Genomic DNA, 26,564 nt, shown 5'->3' with positions numbered 1-26,564 from the left:
TTACTCTTCGCAGGGTGCATCAAATGGGGGGGAAAAAAACAAAAAAATTCCAAGACTGTAGTGCAGGAAGAGTTTCAACAGGGGGCAGTGTGATGCCTGCATACCATGTATCTGATCAATTCAGTGTGTAATTTTATAAAAAGGTGAGTTTTATTAATATGTAGTTTTGGGATTTAAATCACACATAAGCATACACTTGATAGTGATGCCATTCAATTAGTGATCATGACCTCTAGCCTGGGTAGCGTCACTTCTACCAGTGTACTACTTTCCTATTAGACAGAGCTTGGTATACCATTGTGCGACATCTTAAGTGTTTCAGAAAGAGAATAAAAACTGCAAATAAAGTTTTCAAATGAAATTATCAAGATTTTTTTTTATCGCATAATTGGTGAAACTATATTGTTTTTATTAAATTCTTGATCATTCGAGTTAAGTGCAAATTGTATTACATTTTCAGGAAAATTACATTATAGCGTGCTACAGGGATTACTCTATTTCTGTGGAAGTTCAGGCAAGTTCATGTTCATTAAAAGTTATTTGCATTACTTTTTTTTCAGAAAACACGAAAAAGTGAACCAAATACTGATTCTATTATACATATTTAATACAATTTAACTTCAGGTGTAGAATTAAATGATTTGTTTAACTAAGAATGTAGCCGATTTTGGCAGAGGAAGCCAGCATCCTGAGATGTCAAGGGGGGGGGGGGGGGGGGGGTTGAAATAAAAAAATCTGCGAATATATGACTGAAGTCATCAAAGTATATTAAGTGGGTGACAATGTGACTTATGTTTCTTATATTTACTCATTCGTATGAAGTTTTACTCTTTCACAAGGTTCTCCCATTAGACCTCAAACAGGTGCCCGTTTTTTTCTGTGGCAACCTGTAAAAAAATTTGGGGATTGTCTCAAAATCCCCCGTGAACACTGTCCCATAAAAATACACATTTAATTGAGATTCCCTCGTGACCTTTATGAGCAACAGGTGCACATTTCGGCAGGAACCTGTGTACTAAATCCACTATCCTATATACAATTTAATTTATGAATGGCTTGGACTCTTTTACTGTTTTGAGATTCCCTCATGATGACCCTTCAAAAACAAAGAGGTATATGTTTCTGCTGGAACCTGTGCCAATGTGGTGGGAACACAGATAGTTCTCAGGAATGCTTCAAGCTCCCTTTTTGAACACTGTTAATAACATCCAACAAAGAGAGAGAAAAAACACACAAACTACAAGCTACAAATTGTAAATTTTTACAGTTTCAGTTCAAATTAAATCCAACAATTACCACTATTTTTACTTATTATTATTTACTTGCTTTAACACACTGATAATCTAAATCCCATTTTAGTAGACATGGCTGAAATTTGACCAGCCAAAGTGTACACAAACTTTGTAGCACCTGTACAAAAGAAAGATAGTTTTCATTTTCTGTATTTTGGGTCACTTCAGGAAAAAGTCATCAAAATTGAGGATGTCAAAGAATGACATTATTATCTTTTATGTTATGATAAAGCAGCAAGTTCCTTAAAGAGGAAGGCAAGATATTCAGTTATATTATATTGCGCCTTTGATGTTGGGAGCGGGAAGCAGACATGTCGGCAGCTCGCCGTCCCGCGGCTCCGCTTTGTCCGATTACTCCCTTACATAAGGGGAGCTATTGCATAATCAAAACAGTCAGAGCCCCCGTGATTTCCACGAGTGGTCCTCAGGTGTGATCTTGCGTGCTTAAAAGACTCACAAGCCACAAAAAAAAAAAAAAGGAAGAGGGCGAGAGGCGGAACGGGAACGCTTCGGGGCGTTTTACTCCCAGGAGTGTCGAGTCGGAAACGACACGACCAGGAAGTTCTTCTGTTATCTACCTATATGTGAAAATGGAATCTAAAAACGAGCACATTTCAGACAACTAGGGTGTAAAGCGTATTTTGACAAAATCATATCACAGACGAGTGATTAAACACCTGTGAAGTTACAATTTTAAAATGTGGGAAAACATTGATAATATTTGAAGCAGGAAGCACTACTGGCCTTGTCAGCTGCGGTGAGCCGGGTCCAGGGTTTATCTGCCCGCCGGTCGTAGTCCTGGGCGTCTGAGACCTCCACGTAGTCACTGAATCGGATGAGGATTTTGGCCTGTCTCAGCTCCTCTACGGTGGGCCTCTGGCTCAGCTACAACAACAACAACAACAGCAGCTGCTTCAAAAACATGTCACCTTCACAAAAGGCAGTCGTGCTGTCAGAGATTCGACAATGTTTATTATTGTGGTGTACTGCAAAACTGCAATTCAATCGTTTTGCATCGTCAAATGTTCAAAAATATGGGAGGACCAAAAATGCCAAAATAAATACATGAATAAATAAAATGTGAAGATAAAAACAGATATAAAAATATAATTCCAAAATTAAATGAGAGCTGTCAAACGATTATTTTTTTTAAAAATCAGATTAATCACATTTTAGAATTTTGATTAATCACGATTAATTGCTTAATAATAATTAAAAAAGAGAGGCTTTTTCATCAAAAAAATTTCCCCCCAAATTTGTGTTATGTGTTAATGTTATGAGGACATATTCAAAAATTTTGGATCCACTGCACACGCCCATCATCTTTTTCTAATCAGTTAATTACTTGCATAATTTAAAATGGAAAAAAAAAAGACCACAATATTTTGACAAACAAATATTCTAAATGTGATACGCAAACATTTATTAAATGCATGTAATTATGTTTATTGCTCAAACAACCTGTGCTACCTTAAAAGTAGCCATCCGCTGTCATGCTAAAGGATAATCTGTGGTCAAAACTAATAGTGCGATTAATCTGCGTTAATTTATGATTAATGCAATAATTTTTTGTGATTAATTAATCAGTTAACGCTTTAACAGCACTAAATTAAATAAAAATATATAAATGGAAATAAAAACAAAAAAATATATATATTGAATTATATATATATTTTTTTTTCACATTTATTCATTCTTAATTTTGGCATTTTTGGTCTTTCATACAAAAGTGGTACACTTTTGCATGCCTCAAAAGTTAAACAACACACTGCAGTTATTTACTTAACAGACAAATACCAGGTGTTTATTGGAAGTGAGGTGTTTCATTGAGGCATTTTCATCCTAAACTGCAGCTCATCAGGGTCTATTTGAAGTAAGGTGTGGAGGAGGAGCCATTGGGTTATGTCCTTGACTGCAGAGTACCAAATGTCTACTATATAAAGCAAGGCATTTATTTTATGAGGCATTAAATTATTTACCTGCCGAGATTAGCAGCAATCTAATTCAAGGTGGACATTTATTCAAGAAGACAGTACGAGGTACATATTTGAAGTAAGGTGCTTATTTAAGGCATTTAGTTACAGAGAGTGCCAGGTGCTAAATTGAAGTGAGATGTTTGAGAAGGTACATTTATTTGAATACTAGTGTTCCCTCGCATATTTGTGATTTTCGAAAAAAATTCTGAATCCATCCTCCATTATTTGCTGAAAAACCCGTCTTTATTGCTCTTTCTGAAACGCCACAAGACGGCGTCAAAGCTCTGGCTAATAGAAAAGTAGTGCTTTGGTGTCATTTTGTAGCATCTATAGGCAATTATAATCCTTTAGGGTGAGGCAGCAATTACTAGCGTTTTTTCACTGCTGCGGATTAATTAGAGACGGCCACGCCTCATTCACCATTTTGTCCCTCGCCCGCCATTTTGTCCCCATTGTTTCTGCATCGCTAGTGATAGCGCTTGTTTGTGTTTGTGCACCGGGAGTATTTTTGGCTTTTCCATCCACCTCTAAGCAGTAATGATAAGTACAGAATATTTTTTTTTTTGATGTTCATGAGTTTTTTGTTGTAAATTTCGGCTATAACAGTGAAATCCGACCTACGCGGAAATTCTCGTTACATCGCCAGCGCAGGAACGGAACTTGAGGACTCGCTGTAATTATACAGCAATTTAATTTAACCCCTTCACACCCGCATATTTATTTTATTTTTTTTAAGATTTACACTTTTACTATATTAGAACATGGCAAAAAAATGGGGTTGTCTCATGTTTCTATTTGTTATAGTGGACGCCAGGATAATATGGCTGTAACGTTGTACAGTTTATTTGTAACATTTTTAACATGAACATCATACAAATCAACTTGCGATTGGTTAGTTAAGATCCAATCATGAACCAGAAGTGTTGACATCATCCAAATTATAAATTTTTATTGGTTTAGACTCGCAAATATGTCATGTCCACTGCAACCATATATGGGTACGAAGGGTTAAAAAAAAAAAAAAACTTTTACATATAGTGTCTATATGAAATTATTTACTTTACTAATTTTATTATTCACAATAAATCAAGTAACCAGTGAATTAATGAGATAATGATAAAAAAAAAAATCAATGCAAGATATCACTGGACTGTTGATAATGTAAATGCTCAGTAAAAGAACAGAGCAGACTATGTACTTTGTCCACCGCTACTTTAGCTGCTCACAAAGTTCAAAACTCACCTGAAATGCATTTAACTTCCGAGGCACACTCACCCAAAAGAATCTGGATTGAAGACCAAATTGTACCACTTTGAGGTGAGCTTGATTTGTGGCGGTCCCGCCGTATTAACAAGATAAAAATATAGTGCAGCAGATGTAAGATCATTATTATTTTTTGGGTGGAGAGCGGGATGCCTGCAGGGGTGCAGGAAGTGTTGCTTAATTGAAAACGACAGGAACATGCTCAACACCTCTCCATGGGGTCTAAGGGTTTGGCAGCCGACATGCTGCCGGGGCCAAGGGCAACAAGGACGTGCGTGTCCCCCAGGAAACCCGCAACAATGGCCCGCCTACGATTTGTTGTCGTGTTGTGTGAACTCACCTTCCGAGTCAGCCGTCGCTTGATCTCCCGCTTCTCCTCGATTTCCTCTTGCTCGTTGCGAGCTGCGGAGAAGGAGGAGGCGTTACTGTAGTTGTGCAATTACTAACGAGGGTAGCAAACACGCATTCTGCTTAATGCGGCCAATTAGAGAGCAATACTAAACTAAAGCGAATGTTTGTGTTTGTGTAACCTCAAATCGCTTTCATCATTGGCTGTTTAATAGCATTAGCGATGCGCGTCAGAGGAGCGCGATTGCTTTGTTCTTTCAAAGTTTTCCCTTTGGTGTGCGCTCATGATTGCATGATTAGCCAATTGGATTAAAATAGAAATCTCTTCTCATTAAAATTGATGCACGTGTTATAAAGTGGGCCGAGATTGCCAGCTTGAGATGTTAGCGTGTTAGCATCTTCCAGTTCTCCCATTTGAAGAAACTGCCTTTCCACTTTTTTTTTTTTAAATTAAAGATGCTCTCCAGATCAATTTGATTCGTCTTATACATTCATAATAGCCAGACACTCAAGTTCTTACCTTGCATTTAATCTACCTCATTATTATTATTTTTTTTTAAATCTCCTACAAACCATGACGTAAAATCCTTAAAGCTGCTTTAGCACTTTTTTGTACTTACAGTAGATTGCCAATGTAATATGTGGAAAAATATGTCTATCTGTCCAAACACCTAAAGCTACCTGGATAACTGTTAGCATACCAACTGTTACCATTTGATCAATTCTCATTTAGAATAGGATGTGACTACGAGGCATGATGTTAAATCTTGATCAGTCCTCCTGAACAGTTCTGTACAGTACTCAGGTTGCTAGTTTGCTACGCTAGCAAATCAACGTTGGCCTATTTTGTCTATTCTCATGAGACGTATGCTGCATTAAATGAAGGTTGGAAGTCTTGAGTTTTCAGACCTCCTGCTGGGAGAGTTTGTTGCAGGAAAGACATTCCTTAAAAGTAAAGTATGGTTTGCTTGAGGTCAAAATGTGTTTTGATGAACCAAAACAAAACTATTTATCGGAATCTGCCCAATTCTAATTTGTAAAAGTATCAGACTTCAATACAAGGTCTGGTGTATAACCCTTGTCAGCTTTAGGTAGCAATCTTGCGATGCTAGCATATTTCCGTTTTCTCATCTCCCATAAGAAATGGTAGAGCACTTGTCAATCCAGCCTAAGTGTGTTGTATGTAAAAGTTGCTCTCTGGATAAATGTTTGTCGCAATTAACTCATTTGCTCCCCAAAACGTGTAAATGCGTTCTTTTAAAAATGTTTAAATGTCCCAAAGACTATTTATATGTTTTTATGCTAGAGCATACATAAGGCTTTGATGCAGCCTCAACTGCAAAGAACGGTTGAAGAAATGGTAGTTATTACACAAACAGCCAGCAGGTGGCAGCAAATCATAGGAAATGAACCAGGACCATGTTGAAAAAACCCTCAATTACTCAGAATTCTAAATAGATTTGTGAATAATGAAGAAACTTAGCTATAAAACGGAAAGAGATAGAAATATACTTTTTTTTATAGCAATACAACACAATATTCTGTGGGCCTTGCAAAATCAGTCAAAATCCAGTAAGAAACAGCCGGGAGTGAAGGGGATTGTTTTAGTGAAAATGGCTGGGAGTGAATGAGTTAATAGCATGTTAGAGTTTTATCCATAATACCCTTTTGTATTCATGTTGCTAGCAGCTTGACATGTGTTAACATGATACAAAAAAATTCTTAGAACCATTACCTGACTACAAGGCATGACGAAAAGCACAATTTGTATTGGTGTATGGACAAATGTTAGCATAGCAATTATTAGCATTTTTCTTCAGTCTCATTAGCCTTTCGGAATTTTACCTAACACCAATGCGCCTTTTGAAATAATACCCCCAAAACAGGGCATTATGTAAAAAACGCACTGTTTGTACTCAGGTTGCTATTTTGGCAATACATTTGCATATCAACTGTTCGCATTTTATCAAGTCACATTTTTAATACACAACAACTGTCAAGGTATGACGTTATTGGCTTTACTTAGCGCTTGCTATACTCAATTCTGTTACAAGCTGCTCTAAAAAATAGCATGTTAGCATTTGATCAAATCTCTTTTTTTTTTTTTTTTAAGAAATATGATCACAGGAAACTTATTTGTAAAATCCTTCACAATTAGAGTCTGTCACTGATCTCTGGCATCGAGGCGCTCCCGCGCATTTGATTTAACCTTGCAGGCGTGCCAGTGATGAAAGGGGCCGTGGCGCGTTGCTCGTTGCTCGTAAATTCTTTGACTTTTTCCCCGTGTGTGCGGAGCCTCCGGGTGGAGCAGGAAGTGTTGACAAATCACACTTTGATGTGAAAGTCACAGAGTGCCCGGCAACAGGGCTGCGCGTCCCTGATACGGCGTGCGTGTGCGGCGGAGCTAAGAAAGCAATCTCGCCGGGCTCAACTTCCTCAGGGAACCCCGCTCGCCTGCCGCAACATAAAACATCAGGCTGCGATGGACGGGAAGGGAACAATTTCTCGCCGTGAGTCATACTAATACGAATCTTATCTGTACTCAGGTTCTTGCTTCGTATATGCTAGCGCATAGACAGTTAGCATGCTAGCATTTGATCAATTTTCATTAGAAATGGTATCGATATTTTAATACCTATTCAAAATGAGAAAACAATGAAATGAAAAATATAATAAAATACAGCCATTCAGATGTAAAATACCATATATATTACAAAATATAGGTACATACAGGTAGAAAAAAAGTAGGCAACAGTTGAGTATAGCCCTCTATATAATACCCACAAGTAAAACTGCAGTTTTTCCTGCAGGAAATATAGACCTTATTAATGCACTGAATAATAACATTCTATTTTTGTCAGTTGATGAAAGTTTATATTATTGGGCATGTGAGAGGATTGACATGGCTGCAGTTCACCTTGAAAAACTTTCCGTCAGCCATGCATGCTGTCGCGAGTACCCCATACATTAAAATACATAGTCTGTACTCGCCCATCTCGAGAATATTGCTAGCTAATGCTAATAAACGCATGCAACAAGTGTTGTACAGGTTTCCATGTAGTTTCTAATGAAAATTTATCAAATGCTAGCATGCTAACTGTGCTAGCATATACGTAACTGTGGGTATTATATAGAGGGCTATACTCAACTGTTGCCTACTTTTTTCTACCTGCATGTACCTATATGTGGTATTTTACATCTGAATGGCTGTATTTTACTATATTTGTTCATTTAATATCTTTCTAATTTTGAATAAGTATTAAAATATCTATATTCATCAATATCAGCTGATATGAAAACTTGTATCGTGATAACATTTTCAGCTTTATCACCCATCCCTATTTCGCAACTTCATAGTGTCATGCTTAACACTTGAACCTCCAGAATATAATTTGCACCTAAATTTTGAACGCAGACTAAAACTCAAGGAGTTGGTCAGTTTGACTTTATTACAAAATACAGTAATCCTAAATAGTTAGTTGTTTTATTTTGGATTTAAATTCTCTATTGCAGGGTGGCTGTTCTGCCTTTTGTAATAAATAAATAAAATGTCTTTAAAATGATTTGTCATATACTGAGTTATAACAGTAGCCGACTACAAGGAATGATAAAAAAATCCTTATCAGTTTTTCGAGGTAGGTTGCTTACTTGCAATGTTAGCATTTGATAAATTATTCTTAGAAATAGTGCCCTACTATATGGAAAAATGTCAATCATTAAATTTTGCCCAAGTTGCCATCTAGATAAATGTTAGCACAGCAAATGATAGCTTGTTAGCATTTGAGCTTTTCTCTTTTCTAATAGTGTCCGTCTAATAGCCTGTAAGATATGATAACAAATCTTTACCGTCTTCATTAGCATTGTCTGCACTCAGGTTGCTGTCTTGCGATGTGAAGCATGTTAACATTTACACCGCATGCGTGTGCGTTGCGTTGCGTCTCCGCTGCGCTGCGTCTTGACTGCGTGCTCCGGACACGTCAATTTTATGGACAAACCCCACCGGCTGCGCACATCTGCGGTCCGGCATCTTCGTCGCCGACAACTTCCCGCTGTGTCTCGCGTGAGCTAATGTGGCATTAAAAACAACGAAAAACACACAGAAAGTGTGCTCAACAGAGAAGCAGAAGGAGAGGCGGACTTTGAGTGAAATCACCGTCCACTCCCACAGCTTCTACTATGACGTTCCTTGCAGCATACATTTTTAGGTTGTCCAAATAAAAAGGATGTGCCGTGTCATATATAATCCACCACCATTATAGATCTCTCCTCGTCCATGTTCTCTGCGGTGAATTAAGCGTTAAGCATTGTGACGTTTTGCTGACATGATTGCGAAATATGATGTGGCGGGTATTTTATTCTGAAAAGTAAGCGGAATTTTGAAACTGCGTCAGTTTTCCTGTCCCGCTTGATGTGTTCTGTGCTAATTTGCCATTTGACGGATGCGTCGTCCGGCAAAAAATTTAAAATAGGTCTATCCGTGTCCGACGCAGCTGGTCCACAGTCGATCCGCAGCGCACACGCAGCCGGTGTAATTTGAACAAGCTAATAGAATGGAAGCGACTATGCGGCGGAGCGGAGCGGAAACGCAACGCACACGGTGTAATCCCAGGGTTAGAAATTGTGCCCAACTACAAGTTAAGAAGGAACACATTCATCAATCTTCCTAAGCATAATCCATATGAAAGTTGCTCTCAGGATGAATGTTAGCATAGCAATCGATAACATTTTTATCCCTTCTCATTAGCCTTTTAAAATATTACCCAGCACAAGAGCATGATGCACAATACTTATCTAATCATGTGGTTCGCATTACATCAATTCTCATTTGAAATAATACCCGACCACTAAAAAGAAAAGTTAAAACAAAGCCATCAGGTACAATTTCTGAGGGAGTGAAAGTGTGTGTGCGGCTGTCATTTTGAAGAGTAACAAGTAAAAATACTCACGTTTGAGGATATTCCTCTGCTCCAGCTCCTCTGCTGTCGGCCTCTGACTCAAGCGCCTAGTGAGAAATACACCAGTTATCCACGGTCAGCACATTATTTGGCATCTTCGGCGTTTTGAACGTGGTCCATTGTGAGTGTAAATGTACCATCAGAAATAAATACAGAATTTCTGAAGACGACGGCAGTCCTTAAAAGTCTTCAATAAACCATTTCTCATCCAAATAACCCAAAAAACTGAAATTGATAATCAGTTATATTGTAGTAACTAAGATAACCAAAACAATTGCTGGAGATTCATAACTGTATCAGGGACCTGCTGCTTTAGAGCAGCCGACAGGCACTGGATCGACTGTCGCCAACCTCATTAAAAATACCAGCCATCTGGATGCGCCAGCCCGGTACGAAAGTGTATTCTAGGCATGGCAGGGAAAAACCAGCTGCAGTTATCTCAAACCCTTCAGATGTGTCAGGGAAAGAAGAGGAAGTGTGACTCCAAGCGTACGTCCAAATCAACAAAAGAATGGCTTCATCGGAAGCAAACGCGAAACAGATTTTGAGCACTTTTGCAAAGAGCGGGCAAATATTAAGTCAAGATGTGGCATGCTGATAGACACCTACGCGCAAAGGGTTGAATTGCCAATATGTCTACCCCCCCATCCTCGTTTCGGATCAGACTACAGTGATCCAATCCACCAAACAAGTGTCAAAAGCACAATAAGCTATTGTGAAAATTTGGCACAATTCACATTTTAAATTGTTTTGCTTATTGTACAAATCTGTAATCTGAAATAAACAGGCTTTCTGCGTGTATGCTACCAAATACACCTCTCTAAATGCTTTGTTACAAGTTCAATTTTGATATGATTTACAAAAGGGTTCTCGGTTTCCGCCATGCAGCATTTCGAGGTTAAGAATGGTGCGCAATTGATTAGTTTGTGCAGCAGTGTACTAATACGACAGAAGATGCCATGGATTGTTTTAAATCTATGGTCTTAAAGTGACAGTGTGTTTTATTTAGTGCCATCTCGTGGTGAACTAATACAACGCAACAATTTTGAAGCACACGCATTACGGCGAGACAGAGACCACACTTCGCCAATTATTATTTGGCGTGAGCGAGCAGCCCGGCCAGCAGGAGCAGTAAGCAAGCTAGCAAGAACTATCTGGAACGGCTAACAAGAGCGGCTAGTGAGAAAAGCTAGCTAAAACTAGCGAGAGCAAAGCAAAGGGAGACAAGCTGCAGGAGCCCAAATCACGGGACTCGGTGACAACCACCTACAAGCTCCAGTTGTGGAATGCAAGCGGGAGGCCGCCCAGTGGGTCCGACACGAGCTGCAACTTCCGTAACAGAAAGATGGCGGAGAAACATGTCTTGACAAAATGGGACCCTTTCTTTGCCAGGATGTGCCGTAGTCTGTCACTAAACTACGATAATGTACTAAAGTCATATTTACAGTAAATAATTGTATGAAAGATACTTAAGGAAACATTGTGTATTATGTAACGTGATGAGTTATTAACATTGTTTTTTAGTTTTAAATTATATTTTAGCCGTTTATAATTATGTTAACTCAGTATGGCTGTATGAATAGACCTATATTCTTATCTGTGTTACTTTCATGAGAAAGAGCAACGGGTCTGTCTATTCATTCGTAATCTAAAGGGAGGTTCCGGGGATTCTGCTGTGTCGGAAGGGAGTCAGGCTTATTATTATTGTATTTTTTCTAATCTGATTTATACCCATGGGAACGGATTCTCTTGTATTCAGTTGTAACCAGGTGTGTTGTGGGCTGACCTTTTTCTGAACCCTTTTTGTGAATAAATAACGATGTGGGCTGGAAAGAAAAAACACATTTGAACAGAGACATCGCTTGGATGGTTTGTCTTATGTGGACCAGAAGCTTCTGGTAATTAAAACCTTTGCAAAGGAACTTCTTCAACAGAATCTCACCATTCAGTTAATTGAACACGCAAAGAGTACAATCATAATATTGTCTACTCTAACAAATGGTGACCGCCGACGCTGAATTATAACGAATGGTCTCCTCCGTTGAACCAAACGGATGGTGTTGTTGACGTTGAGCAGGCTGCGGCGTTCCCTGACGGGCGGAATTTCTGGCGCCATATTAATTCCGGTAAGTGGAGATCTTTATCCACGTAGAAGAAATTTTGTCTGTCTGGTCCGCTGCAGCTGGTTTTTTCGTCTTCCAAAATTGTCTAAATTTTAAAAGAGATCTGTGTGAACGAGTGTAGTTTGATGTCGTTCTATTGTGAGTTGTGATAATTCCGACGATATTGAACTAAACACGTCGTGGAGTGGTGCATTTGAAGGTGACGTGATGCAGACTCGAAGTGATGAAGCTTTTTTTGTACAGGAAGAAATAGCGGTTAATTTTTTGATTTGTTTTGTTTTTCGTCAACGCTATGAAGAATCCTTAGACCATAATATATATTGAATAAAAGGGTTTGCCGGATGACGTAACAAGTCTTTCTTGTTTACTAAGGATCGCGAAGATTATGGTACGCGCTTCTGTTTTTTAAGCAGTTTTGGCCGGATTTGAGGACAAGTAACATAATTGTTCATGGCTCTTGGTGTGAAAGTTCTCTACACGTAATATGTCTTTTATTTGAAAAAGCGCCTGTTTGAAATTGAACAGAAAGGGGTCCAGGTTGATTACAGCGATGATTGGATTTTTGTATCACTGTATTTGCAATCGAGAGATTACGTGAAAGATTTTATTTCAGTTTTGGCGTTCCTACTTTTGTAGTTTTGGGGTCAGGATTACCGTATGAATTCCTTTTGTTCTACGGTTGGATTCGATGGTACGTGACAATTTATTTTGAAAATGAGCGCCTTGCAAAATTTTGCAATAAAGGGAGAACAGTTTAGCTCAGCGGGATTGGGTAACCGCTGTGTATAGACGAGAGGTCACGTAATTCTTATGTCTGTCTGTGTGTGGCCATATGTGTTAACATATTGAACTATTAATACTAAAAGTGAGACGTCACTGTATTAAAACCGAATGTATACATTAAAAACTACAAACAAAAATGGAGGCGATTTCGACCCGGATACAGAATGGTTTGTCCTGAATGCGCTTCCGGTTCAGCGAAAAATAAAAGCGTCGATGAACAATGAAAAAACGAACTATGGATCGATTGTATACAAAGCTTTCGCTGGACAAAATGGTATGTCAGACTTTTGTATTTTCTTTGTTGGTAATGGAAAAAGGCTGAATTTGATGCTAAAATGACTCCAGCATTTGTGGAGCAGTTTACGGATGGGTTGTTTAAAGTTACCCGTTTACTGAAATCACCGTATAAAACTGCAGTTTAAATGCTATAAGATTTGTAGACAATGAATTGAAGGAATAACAACGTTTATTTTTTTATAATGACTGAAGAGTGTGTGCGTATGCATTTGAGTGTGTGACCTAGCTTCTAAAAAAAGGTGGGGGTTTGTAAGTGAGAAGTGTGCATATGGGGATTTTGTTTGTTTTTCTTTAATATTTTAACTAAGTTTGGTGTTGTTTTGTGTGAGATGATACTGTTGTGATAGTGGCGTTTGTTTTATTAATGGGAATATGATAAAATAGGTTTTGCGATTTATAATGTTAAGATTCCTCCCCCCCCCCTTCCCCCGTTTCTAGGTTAGAAAAAAAGGTGGGGGCTGAGCTGTGCGCTGTGAGCATAATGTGTCCTCGTAATGGGACTCTTTTTGTCAAAATGGTAAGAGAGGAATGATAAACAATATAAAATAAGTAATAGTATTTGAAAGATATTGTTGAGTTTTTGAAAAAAGAATATTAAATTAGTGTTTTATTTTTATTTTTTATTTTTTTTTTAGTGACTGAGCTAATAAATCTTTACACTTTAATGATTGATGACGATGGTTAATTTGTTAACTTTCCCTTTTCGGGACAAATGAATAAAGAGTAATGATAAAATAATGGCATTTTGTTTGAGAGTTGATATAATTATGCCTACATCTTTATAGCTGTGGCTGGAAGTAAGATAGTTGAATAAGGAGTTATGAATGTTTTTGAAATTGACATGTTGATAATATATATATTTTTTTTGAGTGTGTCATTTCAGAAACTGATGTTTGAGTTCCAAGGCAGATGAGGGTTTGATGGCCTTCACTGATGCGCCCCAGCTGCTGATACGTTGTATGGCTAGTAGCTATTTGAAGGGGTATTGAAAAAAAAAAAAAAAAAAAAAAAGAAATGAATAAAGAGGCTGTGTTTTTTACGAAACATTTTTGAGAAAGCAGGGAGTGAACTGTCTTGCTATGATCCCATATCCTCAGTCTGGCATTTTTAATGCATTGTATCAACGAGTGTGCATTTTTTTTGATCAGGTGAGCTCTCAGAAAGACTGTGTGTCATCGGATCCACATTGCAGACTGCGTCTGAATGGATGTGGCAGAGATCAAAGGTCAAAAGCCGCAGAGCAACAGTCTTCTCGTCCTGTGCCTAAGAAAAACATGATGTTCAAATTCCTCAATGCCCAGTGACTGTGTATACGCCTCATTCTAGTGACTTCTCCCCTATGGCTGTTTTGCATCCAGAGGAAATCTAAATGCCTGCTCTGAACATTGCTGCCACAACAGCCGCCATGCTGGCCAGGACTGAACATTGACAACAGCTGCCGTCCTGCCTTTTGCTGGGGGTCTGGACAAAGAAAGTTGGTGGTCGGAATGAGATGTGATCCATTCAGTAAAATGCTACATAGTGATATGCAAGGCATTTTTAATGTGTTGAGTGGGGAACTGTGATCTATAGCAAGATATTTTGGGAAATTGAAAACGACATATGTAAATTTGAAATGAGGGATTGAGAAAATTTATTTCAATCTATAGCCTACTAAATTTTTGCCTATATTTTTGGGAGAATCAGTTTCTGATTTGGTACAATGGGAATTTTATTAATATGTTATGATATGATATATTTTTATTTTTCCCGTGAGGAACTTTTTTGGACTTCGTCCAGCTGCAGCTATATTATAAAATAAATAATAGAATAGATATTTGTAAATTTTGTGTGATTTTATCCTCAGCCCCACTAATCTGTAAAAGAGGTGAGGTTGATTAGCAGTTTAAATAATTTTTGGGACTCTAGGAGAATTAGAGTAATATGGTTATCTCTATTTTTATGGCCCCAAAGTCATCATATATTAGTGTCTTAAGTTGTATCTGCTTATGCTCAGTTTTATAGTGTTTTGTAGCTCTTTTGTTTATCTCATAGCCTGATTTAGAGGGTTGAGTTATTTATGACGTTTTTTGAGTCATGAGGTCTCTATTTTGTCCTCCCTTTATCTTGACGTGTTTGAAAAAATCAGTGGATCTTTGTCAAATGAGGGAGTTTATGTTTAAGAATTTAACCAATGTAGACGAGTTAGAAAATTAAAATCAAACTTAAAAACGAAATTAAAAAGGTTGTGGGGTATCGGCCTACACTCCAATTGACAGGATGAGTTTGAAAATGATAATCCACAGTTTGAATATGAAGAAATCTATCAGAGGAAATCGATCGCAAAGTAAGTCTGAAGCAAGTAAGGACAATAATGCATATTCGCCGAATGAAGGTAATTATATTATATTATATCTTTTATCTCAGAATCATATGTGAAAAATGTAATGTTTGGAGCCCAGTGTTTGCAAAAGAGTATAGATAATATGAATATATGTGAGTTTTTCCCAGCATGCCAGGATTCGGCCGGTCATGGGATTCTGGGAAGAGAATAAGATATGAAAGGCACAGTTATGAAAATTTAGAACAAATTTAGTCATGGTAAAAAATTACCTATTATTGAACAAAACCTATTTGAAAAATAAATATTTATAAGCTCTGTCTTATATTAATGAATGAGCGAATGTCATTCAACTCAATCAAGGGCTGGGCTCTATTTTAATGTCACAAAAATAGATATTTTCCTGTTCCAACAGCACAGGACCTACGGATCTTAATCAAATAACATTTACTAATCCCAACTAACAAAAACTATCAGGGTTTTTTCCTCCAAATAAAATTTATGTGAGTTTATGAGAAACTAAAAATGAAAAGTTTCTGCACTCAGGAGAACGGCCCCAGGGGGTTGATGAGGAGAAATTCCACAACTGGAAAGGAGACGTGCCAGGCTCGGCCATCTCATCAACTGATGCTCTCAGGTTGAGAGACGAAATTCCACAACTGGAGCATCAATCTTATCACCTCCGACCTGGAGCCACGTCAGCTGAATCCGTGCCCGGTTCCGGAGCTGCCGTTTGAGGACATCAGTCAACGGATCAAGAGCAAGTGCCTTTTCTTGGGCAATCATTCCTTTGATCAGTCACATTTTGGGCAGAATAATCCCAGGTGACAAATCGAAGAATTTGGGTAGTCTACCCCAAATTCTTAAAGAAGAGACGAACTATTGCGACACTCTTTTCATTAAAAAAAAAAAAAAAAGACCTTCAAAGAACTTCATCACAAGATGGCTTCAAAGAACACATATTCGTCTGCCGATACATTGCGACACTTTTCAATGAACAACATTTTATGTTAAGCCTCACATATGCTGTGCTTATTCCACTAAAAATCTTTTAAATGTATCAAATTGTTTTTTAATGTCATATGATTGCTAAACTACCTCCTCTTCTGCTAAAGGGATGTTTTAAGGATAATTATTTTTACCACACAACCATTGAAAAAAAAAAAAATGTTTTAATGTGTTGAGCTCTCAAGAGCTCAAATGAGGGAATGATGAGTTATTAACATTGTTTTTTAGTTTTAAATTATATTTTAGCCGTTTATAATTATGTTAACTCAGTATGGCTGTATGAATAGACCTATATTCTTATCTGTGTTACTTTCATGAGAAAGAGCAACGGGTCTGTCTATTCATTCGTAATCTAAAGGGAGGTTCCGGGGATTCTGCTGTGTCGGAAGGGAGTCAGGCTTATTATTATTGTATTTTTTCTAATCTGATTTATACCCATGGGAACGGATTCTCTTGTATTCAGTTGTAACCAGGTGTGTTGTGGGCTGACCTTTTTCTGAACCCTTTTTGTGAATAAATAACGATGTGGGCTGGAAAGAAAAAACACATTTGAACAGAGACATCGCTTGGATGGTTTGTCTTATGTGAACCAGAAGCTTCTGGTAATTAAAACCTTTGCAAAGGAACTTCTTCAACAGAATCTCACCATTCAGTTAATTGAACACGCAAAGAGTACAATCATAATATTGTCTACTCTAACAAACGCCATCCAGTGGTGAACCAATAACTAATTTATGTTTAAAACCCACTTAATTGTGACAATATGCATCTGTCAGATCAACATACTTTAAAAAAAAATCTAATTTTAGGTCTAGTAATCGCAAATTATATTACAGAGGTTGCGCAGTGCCTTACAGGAGGCTGACGTAATCGTAGAGGTGCCAATTCCAGGTCCAGAAAGTAAAAACCCTGCCACAGTTTGGCAACAGGTGCTAGCTAGCTTAGCTCCCTAGCAGGTAAACGAGCACCATGGGAGCTAGCCATTTTATTCTAGACATTCTATTTTTCTCAGTTAAAGAAACTTTATCTTATTGGGCATGTGAGAGGATTTAGTTCACTTGAAAAAAAAATTCTGTCAGCCATGCATGCCTGTAGTTTAGCCACAAGAGGGTGCCTTGGTGACTGGTATCAGCCACAAACAAGGGTACCCTATACATTAAAGTACCTGGTCTGTACTCGCCCATCCCTAGAATAATGCTAGCTAATGCTAATAAAAACATATTTATCTAAAGGGTTGTACAGTTTTCCATGTAGTCTGGTACTTCACCAAGGTGCTAGCTAGCTAGCTAGCTCCCTTGAGGGTAAACGAGCAGCTAGCTAGGGAAGTTAGCTGGCTAGCTAGCACCAAGGGCTATAGCCAAAAATTTGGATTTCTTTCAGGGGGAAAAAAATAAGTAAAGAAAAAAAAAAAGGTAAAGCTTCCCAATCTGCTCCTGCTGTCTCGAAACCGGTCTCCAAAAGTAAAGGACGTTGCCTTCTAATGATGAATAATTCTGCTTAACCTGACAATAAAGAGATGACCTTCTAAGACACAATGCTGTGAAAGTAGCGGAAAGAGAGAGGGAGAGATTTTTTGGGAAACATGACAAGAAAGCAGGCAGGCCTTCTGGGAACATGCATCGTGTTCCAATCACAGAGGGGAAGGCTGACTCGTGTGCCAGCATTTGCGGATGATAACATTCCCTCCTTCCTCCCTTGCAATCATATTCCCGACTTCTCCCAGCGTTGTAAATTGCTGGTGTCGGAGTGGCTTTACGTGGAGCGGCGATGTGGAGGAGTCGCAGAGATGCCATGTGGTGATTCAGTGTGATGCACCAGGAGAGAAGACGAGCGAAGGGAGGAAAAAAAAAAAAAAACGAGGCGGTGACGTGTTGCCAAAATTAGGTCAGCACCATTTTAAGAGCCTCATTTCGGCGAGATAAAGAATTTATCCTTGTTGAATGAAAGGGTATAAAGAAGTGGGGTGAGAGAAAAGGCTCATATTTCCATCAGCTTTATCGCGGCTTTGTTGGAGAAGAAATTAAAGTATTGTCAGCTCAAATTAAGACCGAAAGCTCACTTTGGCAAATGGGAAGAGTGAGTGACGTTTCCAAAATCTTGCTGCTGTTGACCTATAAACATGTTGGGATGTGCATTCACCATCCATATAAAGCTACTATAAAGCCTGACATGATACAATATGATTCGTTACATTTGACCACATGCTGACACTCTCGTCTGTACCCCAGGTAACGGCGCAGATAATCGGCCTATATGTGAGCACTTTATGTTCTTAATTGTTGGGTGTTTCTAAACGAAAATTCTGACTGATTATCGAAATGATCAAGTTTCAGTTTGAGTTATTTTGCCAGTTTTTCTTAACCATGATAAGCCTGATCTGCGCGCTACCTTACCTGGTGAGTTTGGTGCCAATCTGCTGCCTGGACTCCAACCGTTCTTCATCTGTCTGCACTGGCAGAATGTTCTTCTCCTCCAGCTCCCTCTTGGACGGACGGTTGCTCAGCTTGATAGCCAGCGAGTCTTTGCGGAGCACCTTCTGAGCCAGCGTGCCTGAAATTCAACATTGCCAGGCCTCGGGTGTGAATATAAATCTTGTGAGTTGCCACCAAAAGTAGCCTAGGAGGGGAAAAGCTCACTACTACAGCACTAAATAATGGATGTGTAAATAACATGAGGGGCATCAGAATGTTTTTAATATTTTACGAAAGCTCCCAAATTGCTGAAGTGTTCCAGAACCTCCATAAGACGCGCAAGGTCTTGTTGTAAAACTGTCTTCAGTTTCATTACCATGTTATCGCAAAAGGTAGACGCCACAACGGTGTGTTTTTTTTTAACAATCTCTCAGTCTCCCACATACAAAGATACGCCTCTCACACTTAAAATGCACACTCGCATACATTTCTCACATCACAAAAATCTCTCAATCTTTCACACACTCTCACACCTCATTGTCTCTGCCTCACACACCGACAAACACACACACTTTCTTCATCCTTGATGATATCAATAGATTTGAATTTTGCATTAGGAACATAGTCAAACTGACAACCTAACACATTAAAATGTGATGTTGGATTTTTGTCATAACTTAAAAAAAAAAGAAAAGAAAAAAAGAGAGGCTGCACTCGGGTGGAAAAAAAGCACGTACGTCAAATACACAAGAGGCTCTGCACACTTGAACAGTTATTGCCAAGAAGAGCAGAAAAATTTGTGTTTGTGGGCGACGCACTTGTGTCAGACAAATTTTGGTTTTCCGCATTGAAGGTCAAACCACAAATGCATTCTGGGAGACTTCAGGTGACGCTAGAAGTCCTGACAGCCTGGATTAGTCGAGCAACTGTGCCAAAGCTACATGTTCTACTCTGAAATAGCTGGTAATCCATGGCTATACCATTTAAACATGTATATATTATATACATGACATTTAGCTCTGTATTTTACAAGTACAATAATTCAAACAAAAAGCAATAGGCCTACATATCAGGAACATGTAAGGTAGCCTTATCAAGGTCGCTGATGAAGCATGCTAGCACATGGATGTTAACTAATTTGCTGCCATTAACGGCTATAGAAGTCAAAAAAACGATTTCTATTAGTTTAACATTTTTCCCCCACTTTTGTTAAGAGTATGAAAACATAGAAAAACATTTTTATTGTACATTTAGAACATATATAAAATTTGTTTTGAGTTAACTAGTGAAGTAATGCGATTAATTATGATTAAAAAATGTAATCGCCTGACGCCCCTAATTTTTAATAATTAATAATCTTTTTTTTAAGAAAAAAAAAGACAAGATTATTACAAATGTTAAAACATTTTTTTTTAATCACTTCTTTTTTTTTTTATTAAGAAAAGATTAATAAAAAAAAATGGCGCATCGCATGACTAGTTAACTCAAGATTATTCACACATTTTATATCTGTTCTAAATGTACAATATTTTTTTCTAGGTTTTCATACTCTGGCTAACAAAAGTGGAAACAAATTTTAACTAATAGAAATAGTTCAAATTAACTTTTTACATCTATAACCCGTCAATGGCAGTGAATGGGTTAATAGACCCAAAGTTATTAGCATAACATTAGCATTTTAGTCCAACAACAGCACACCAATATTTTTAAGATAGTACAAGTACAGTATGTTTAAGTGTGCTGGTTGAATTTTTGAGTTTGACATTGCGGACAGCCGCGTAGCTTAATGTAGAGCCTGCATTTATCTGGGTTCGTTAAGGGATTTGTAAACAGAACAACAACAACAAAAATCCCTTTAAAGTTCTTTTGAAGGTGTCCCAAGGACATTGTTGACCATATTTACTAGTGATGCACCGAATATACGCCCACCGAAAATCTTCGGCCGAAAATGGCAAAAATTAGCATTTTCAGCATTCGGGCGATATAAAATTCAAGCCGAAAGAATATGGCCGAAAGGGGATGTTGTGGTGACGCAAGCAAAAACAAAAAAAAGCTGCAAGCAAGTGTCTGTTTGAATTAAACACCAAACACAGGAGTGAGTGTCCGCCTTGCTCGCTGGCATTTGTGAGTAACAGTAGCTTCATTGTGCACACAAAAAAAAGAGAGTGCTGCCGAGTACTGCACGACAGGTGAGCCACTCTTTCTCCTGCAGCACCTTTCTTTTTTTCTTTTTCTTTGATTTTTCTTTTTCACTTGCATTCTGGTGGCCGTGCGTAATACGTTAGCTAACGTTAGCACTATTGCTATCAACAATTTTAAACAAGTAAACACTTTCCACTATCTCCGGTTGACTACAGATCTGTACAGGACGCCATGTGTGACTTTGCAGTCCGTTCCCAAAGCCGATTGGCTGGTGCAAAGAAATGTATTTATTTTTAAACGTTGGTGAATTGCCGATTTTAAGTGCGCCCCACCGTGTCTCGCTCCAAATAGCCTACAAATGCGTCATCCGCACCGCACGCATCAGTGCCCCCCGGTGCGAAGTACTGTACATTAACTATAAAGTGCAATTGCATCGCCAGAAAATGCTCAGTTGCTCAGTTGGTGTTTAATGTACTATTCGCCAACATGTCTCTGATGTCTGTGGTGTGGACGCATTTCAATTTATATTGTGCTAAATAGGCCTAAACATTTTATAATAATATTATAATTTGAATTAATTATAATAAATGCAATAATAAAAAATTGGCATAATTTTTTGGGGCCGTTTCGGTTTTCGGCCAAGAATTTCTCATTTTTGGTTTTGGCCCAAAAAATTAATTTCGGTGCATCCCTTATATTTACTTTTTAAGAGCAAAAGTATTTCTAAGTTAAGTAAAAGGGAACATTAAATTCAATGGAGCCATCAGCCAAGTGTCATACCTCTGTTTTATGCTGCGCTGTGCCTGTGACTGGCCAATTTGCGTTTATTTTAGTGTTAGTTTATTAAGTTCCTACCCCATCAATCAAAGGCAGTAAAGGCCCAATTGTCCAGTGTCTTCAAAAGATTGTGCTGAGCGATTGTCCTGTTATGCGGTGTGTGTTAACAATTTTTCGTCCCCGATCTCCTCGAAAACGGCCAGAGCCGACAAACGTAAAGGTTAAACACGCTCCAATATTTATGATGGCAAATCCTCAGGTATGTGGTCAATAACAAGTCGGGCCATTTTGCAGACTCCAAGATGTTAATGGGAAAGGGACAATAGCCAATCAGAAAGCAACTTTGTGTCAGAAATCGAGGCTAAATCGAGGGTAAACTGAGTTGAGTTACACTGGGTGTCTGTATAACGTGTCTCCCAAGCCATTCACCACAGTAAATATGAGAACCGTTTACAATCGCTACCTTGAGACAGGATAAGCTAACAGTTAGCCTAGCTACTACTATTTCTTTTTCAACCACTTCCACTGTGTATTTTCCAGCAGTCAGCATACTTTGTGTAGACTGCCGCTCCTCATAGCTCAGTCTTAAGATGACGACTGACATCTAGTTTGGGGAGAAAGCTTTCAATTGTCATTGGAGGCATGGTGACATATCTGTGGTGTGCTGCCTTGGACATCTAGTACAACAAACACTATAGAGCAGTAAGGCTATATTTTTCATTTTTACCCCTTTTTCTTTCTTCCTATTCTTGTTTTTCTTTTTTACTTCAATTTATATTTTAAACTTCTAATGTGTTTGTCTTTATGTTTATATGTTCAATAAAAAACAAACCATATGTGTGAGGTAAAACACATTTAAAAATCCAACCGCTGTGGGTACACGCACGGGCCAATTCTCAACTCACTTGTAAATATGTCGTCGTCTTCTTCGTCGTCGTCATCTACGTCATCCTCGTCGTTGTACATGCTAGGCAGATCCTCGTAGTCGGACTCGCTAGGCATGTTCTCCTTGTCGTCTTCGTAGTCGATGATCACCGACGGCACTTCTCTTCTGTCCTGAGGAGCGCACTGACTGCTGACGTGCAACAAAGAGCTAGGAGCGAAGGCAAAGGGAGACGCAAGTGAAGGAAGTGCTTTTTTTTCACAATTTGTAACGAGATATATATAACTATATATATATATATAACTATATATAACTATATATAACTATATCTATACAACTATATAACTATATATATATATATATAACTATAACTATATATATAACTATATCTATATATATAACTATATATATATCTATAACTATATATATAACTATATATATATATATAACTATATATATAACTATATATATATATATATATATATATAACTATATATATATATATATAACTATATATATATATATAACTATATATATATATAACTATATATATATATATAACTATATATATATATAACTATATATATATAACTATATAACTATATATATAACTATAACTATATATATAACTATATATAACTATAACTATATATATAACTATATATATATAACTATAACTATATATAACTATAACTATATATAACTATAACTATATATATATATAACTATATATATAACTATATATATATATAACTATATATATATATAACTATATATATATATAACTATATATATATATAACTATATATATAACTATAACTATATATATATATAACTATAACTATATATAGCTATATATATATATATAACTATATATAACTATAGATATATATAACTATATATAACTATATATAACTATAGATATATATAACTATATATAACTATATCTAACTATATATAACTATATATAACTATATATAACTATATATAACTATATCTATATATAACTATATCTATATATCTATATATAACTATATCTATATAACTATATCTATATATCTATATAACTATAACTATATAACTATAACTATAACTATATATATAACTATAACTATATATATAACTATAACTATATATATAACTATAACTATATATATAACTATAACTATATATATAACTATAACTATATATAACTATATATAACTATATATAACTATATATAACTATATATAACTATATATATATATATAACTATATATAACTATATATATCTATAACTATAACTATATAACTATATATAACTATATAACTATATATATAACTATATAACTATATAACTATATAACTATAACTATAACTATAACTATATATAACTATAACTATATATATATATAACTATATATAACTATATATATAACTATAACTATATATATATAACTATATAACTATATATATATAACTATATAACTATATATATATAACTATATATATATATAACTATAACTATAACTATATATAACTATATAAGTATATATAACTATAACTATATATAACTATATAAGTATATATATATATAACTATAACTATATCTATATAACTATAACTATAACTATATATATATAACTATAACTATATAACTATATCTATATAACTATAACTATAACTATATCTATATAACTATAACTATAACTATATCTATAACTATAACTATATCTATAACTATATCTATAACTATAACTATAACTATATCTATAACTATATCTATAACTATAACTATAACTATATATAACTATATATATATATAACTATATAACTATATAACTATATATATATATATAACTATATAACTATATATATAACTATATATATAACTATATAACTATATATAACTATATATAACTATATATAACTATATATATATATATAACTATATATATATATAACTATATATATATAACTATATATATATAACTATATATATATAACTATATATATATATATAACTATATATATATATAACTATATATATATATAACTATATATATATATATAACTATATATATATATAACTATATATATATATATAACTATATATATATATATAACTATATATATATATATAACTATATATATATATATAACTATATATATATATAACTATATATATATAACTATATATATATATAACTATATATATATATATATAACTATATATATATAACTATATATATATATATATATATATATATAACTATATATATATATATATAACTATATATATATATATATAACTATATATATATATATAACTATAACTATATATATATATATATATAACTATATATATATAACTATAACTATAACTATAACTATATATATAACTATAACTATATATATAACTATATATATATATAACTATATATATATAACTATAACTATATATATATATATAACTATATATATATAACTATATATATATAACTATATATATATATATATATATATATAACTATAACTATATATAACTATATATATATATATAACTATATAACTATAACTAACTATATAAATCTATAACTATATATATCTATAACTATATATCTATCTAACTATATATCTATCTATATAACTATATAACTATATCTATCTATATATATATATATATATCTATATATATATATATATATCTATCTATATAACTATATATATTCCCATCCCATTCCCATCAATTTCATATGATGATTGTGTAACCACATCCAGCTTTCAGACTAACTATATGCAGTGTCATGACCCTTTACATCCCTGCCCAAATGGCTTTTGGCAAACACAAGACGGCAGCGTGGGAGCTTATGTAAGATCCAATCAGATATCATGTGACTTTTCTACAAACAGGAAGATAGTAAGGAGCTCTTCTAAAGGAACAGCTGATCGCGTTATGTCAGGCCGACTTGCTGCCGGGGACGCCTACGCTACTGCGCACAGTCGTGCCCACACAAACAAACGCTCAGTTTAAATAAATTAGGCCATGTTGCACTGTGTTCGGTTTTGGTGTTGATTTTGGATCCGTGCGACCTCGATAGGGTATGTTTGATATTAGCAGGCAACCTGACATACACACACAAGCTAATGCCTAATAAACAGCATGGGCGTTGCTAATTAAAGTGTTTATGCTCTGATTAGAGACAATTCAAGGGGTAAAGAAGCAACCTTACAAAATTTACACTGCATGGTAAATGCATAGAAATAAATATCTTCAGATTGGAATGAGGCCAGGTCAACCCAGGCCAATAAACGCTAGGTTACACTCAATATTTGGATAGTTTATGTACCAGTATATCAGAGTGAGAAGCAGATTTATTGGCTAAGTTACAAGTATGTAAAAACAAACAAGGAATTTGCCTCTGCAGTCGCAAACTGTCAGATAAACACGAAAAATAATGACCGAAAGAGGGAAACAGAACGTGAAGCCTGGTGGTTCGCTAGTTAGCGCCCCGAGTTTCTTAGCTGGAAATGTGGGTTCTTTTACGTGATCAGTCATTGTACATGGTCAAATTGGATATGCAGCTATCACTTGAAGTGTAAATGCAAATTGATTTTTAAAAATTGGACATAGAAATGTATAAAAAAAAAATTGTATACAAAATATTAGGGAGGGTCGATAAATACCACCCTTTTTTTTTTAGACCGATACGATACCTAAATCTTCAGTACTCACGATAATAAAAGTTCCAAAAAAACAATGACAGATAATAAAAATGAAAAAAAGACATACATATTCCAACTACAGCAAATTTCCTTAAAATTGAATTAAATTAATGGCAAATATATTTTTTCAATGTGCTCATAAAACTAATTTTGCATAGCGCACACAATAAAAGGAATTTCAAATAAATAAATCGATAAATAAGATGAAACAAATAATCCAGTAGCCAAAAAAATATGTGGTCATACAACTTATTTTTAAGGAATACAATGAAGTGCAAAGA

The 26,564-nt window shown here is 35.7% G+C and overlaps 1 protein-coding gene across 3 annotated transcripts in view; it reads right to left on the bottom strand.

Annotated features, from left to right (window-relative positions):
* The window catches only part of LOC147181181 (phosphatase and actin regulator 1-like), a 67,695-nt gene that overhangs the window by 4,417 nt on the left and 36,714 nt on the right, over positions 1-26,564 (bottom strand). For all 3 annotated transcript variants that reach the window (XM_086081645.1, XM_086081646.1, XM_086081643.1), the window contains exons 6-10: positions 22,601-22,788; positions 18,759-18,915; positions 9,826-9,881; positions 4,872-4,933; positions 2,033-2,177 (exon numbers count right to left, since the gene is read on the bottom strand). In XM_086081645.1, the coding sequence (XP_085937771.1) occupies positions 2,033-2,177; positions 4,872-4,933; positions 9,826-9,881; positions 18,759-18,915; positions 22,601-22,788 (608 nt within the window). The remainder of the gene's footprint in view (positions 1-2,032; positions 2,178-4,871; positions 4,934-9,825; positions 9,882-18,758; positions 18,916-22,600; positions 22,789-26,564) is intronic.

Source organism: Leptonotus elevatus, chromosome 1 (genome assembly GCF_054856555.1).
Source record: "Leptonotus elevatus isolate MCC_2025b chromosome 1, RoL_Lele_1.0, whole genome shotgun sequence".
Classification (NCBI taxonomy): domain Eukaryota; kingdom Metazoa; phylum Chordata; class Actinopteri; order Syngnathiformes; family Syngnathidae; genus Leptonotus; species Leptonotus elevatus.
The sequence above is the reverse complement of the archived record's forward strand: the minus strand, read 5'-3'. Positions and strand labels throughout refer to the sequence as shown.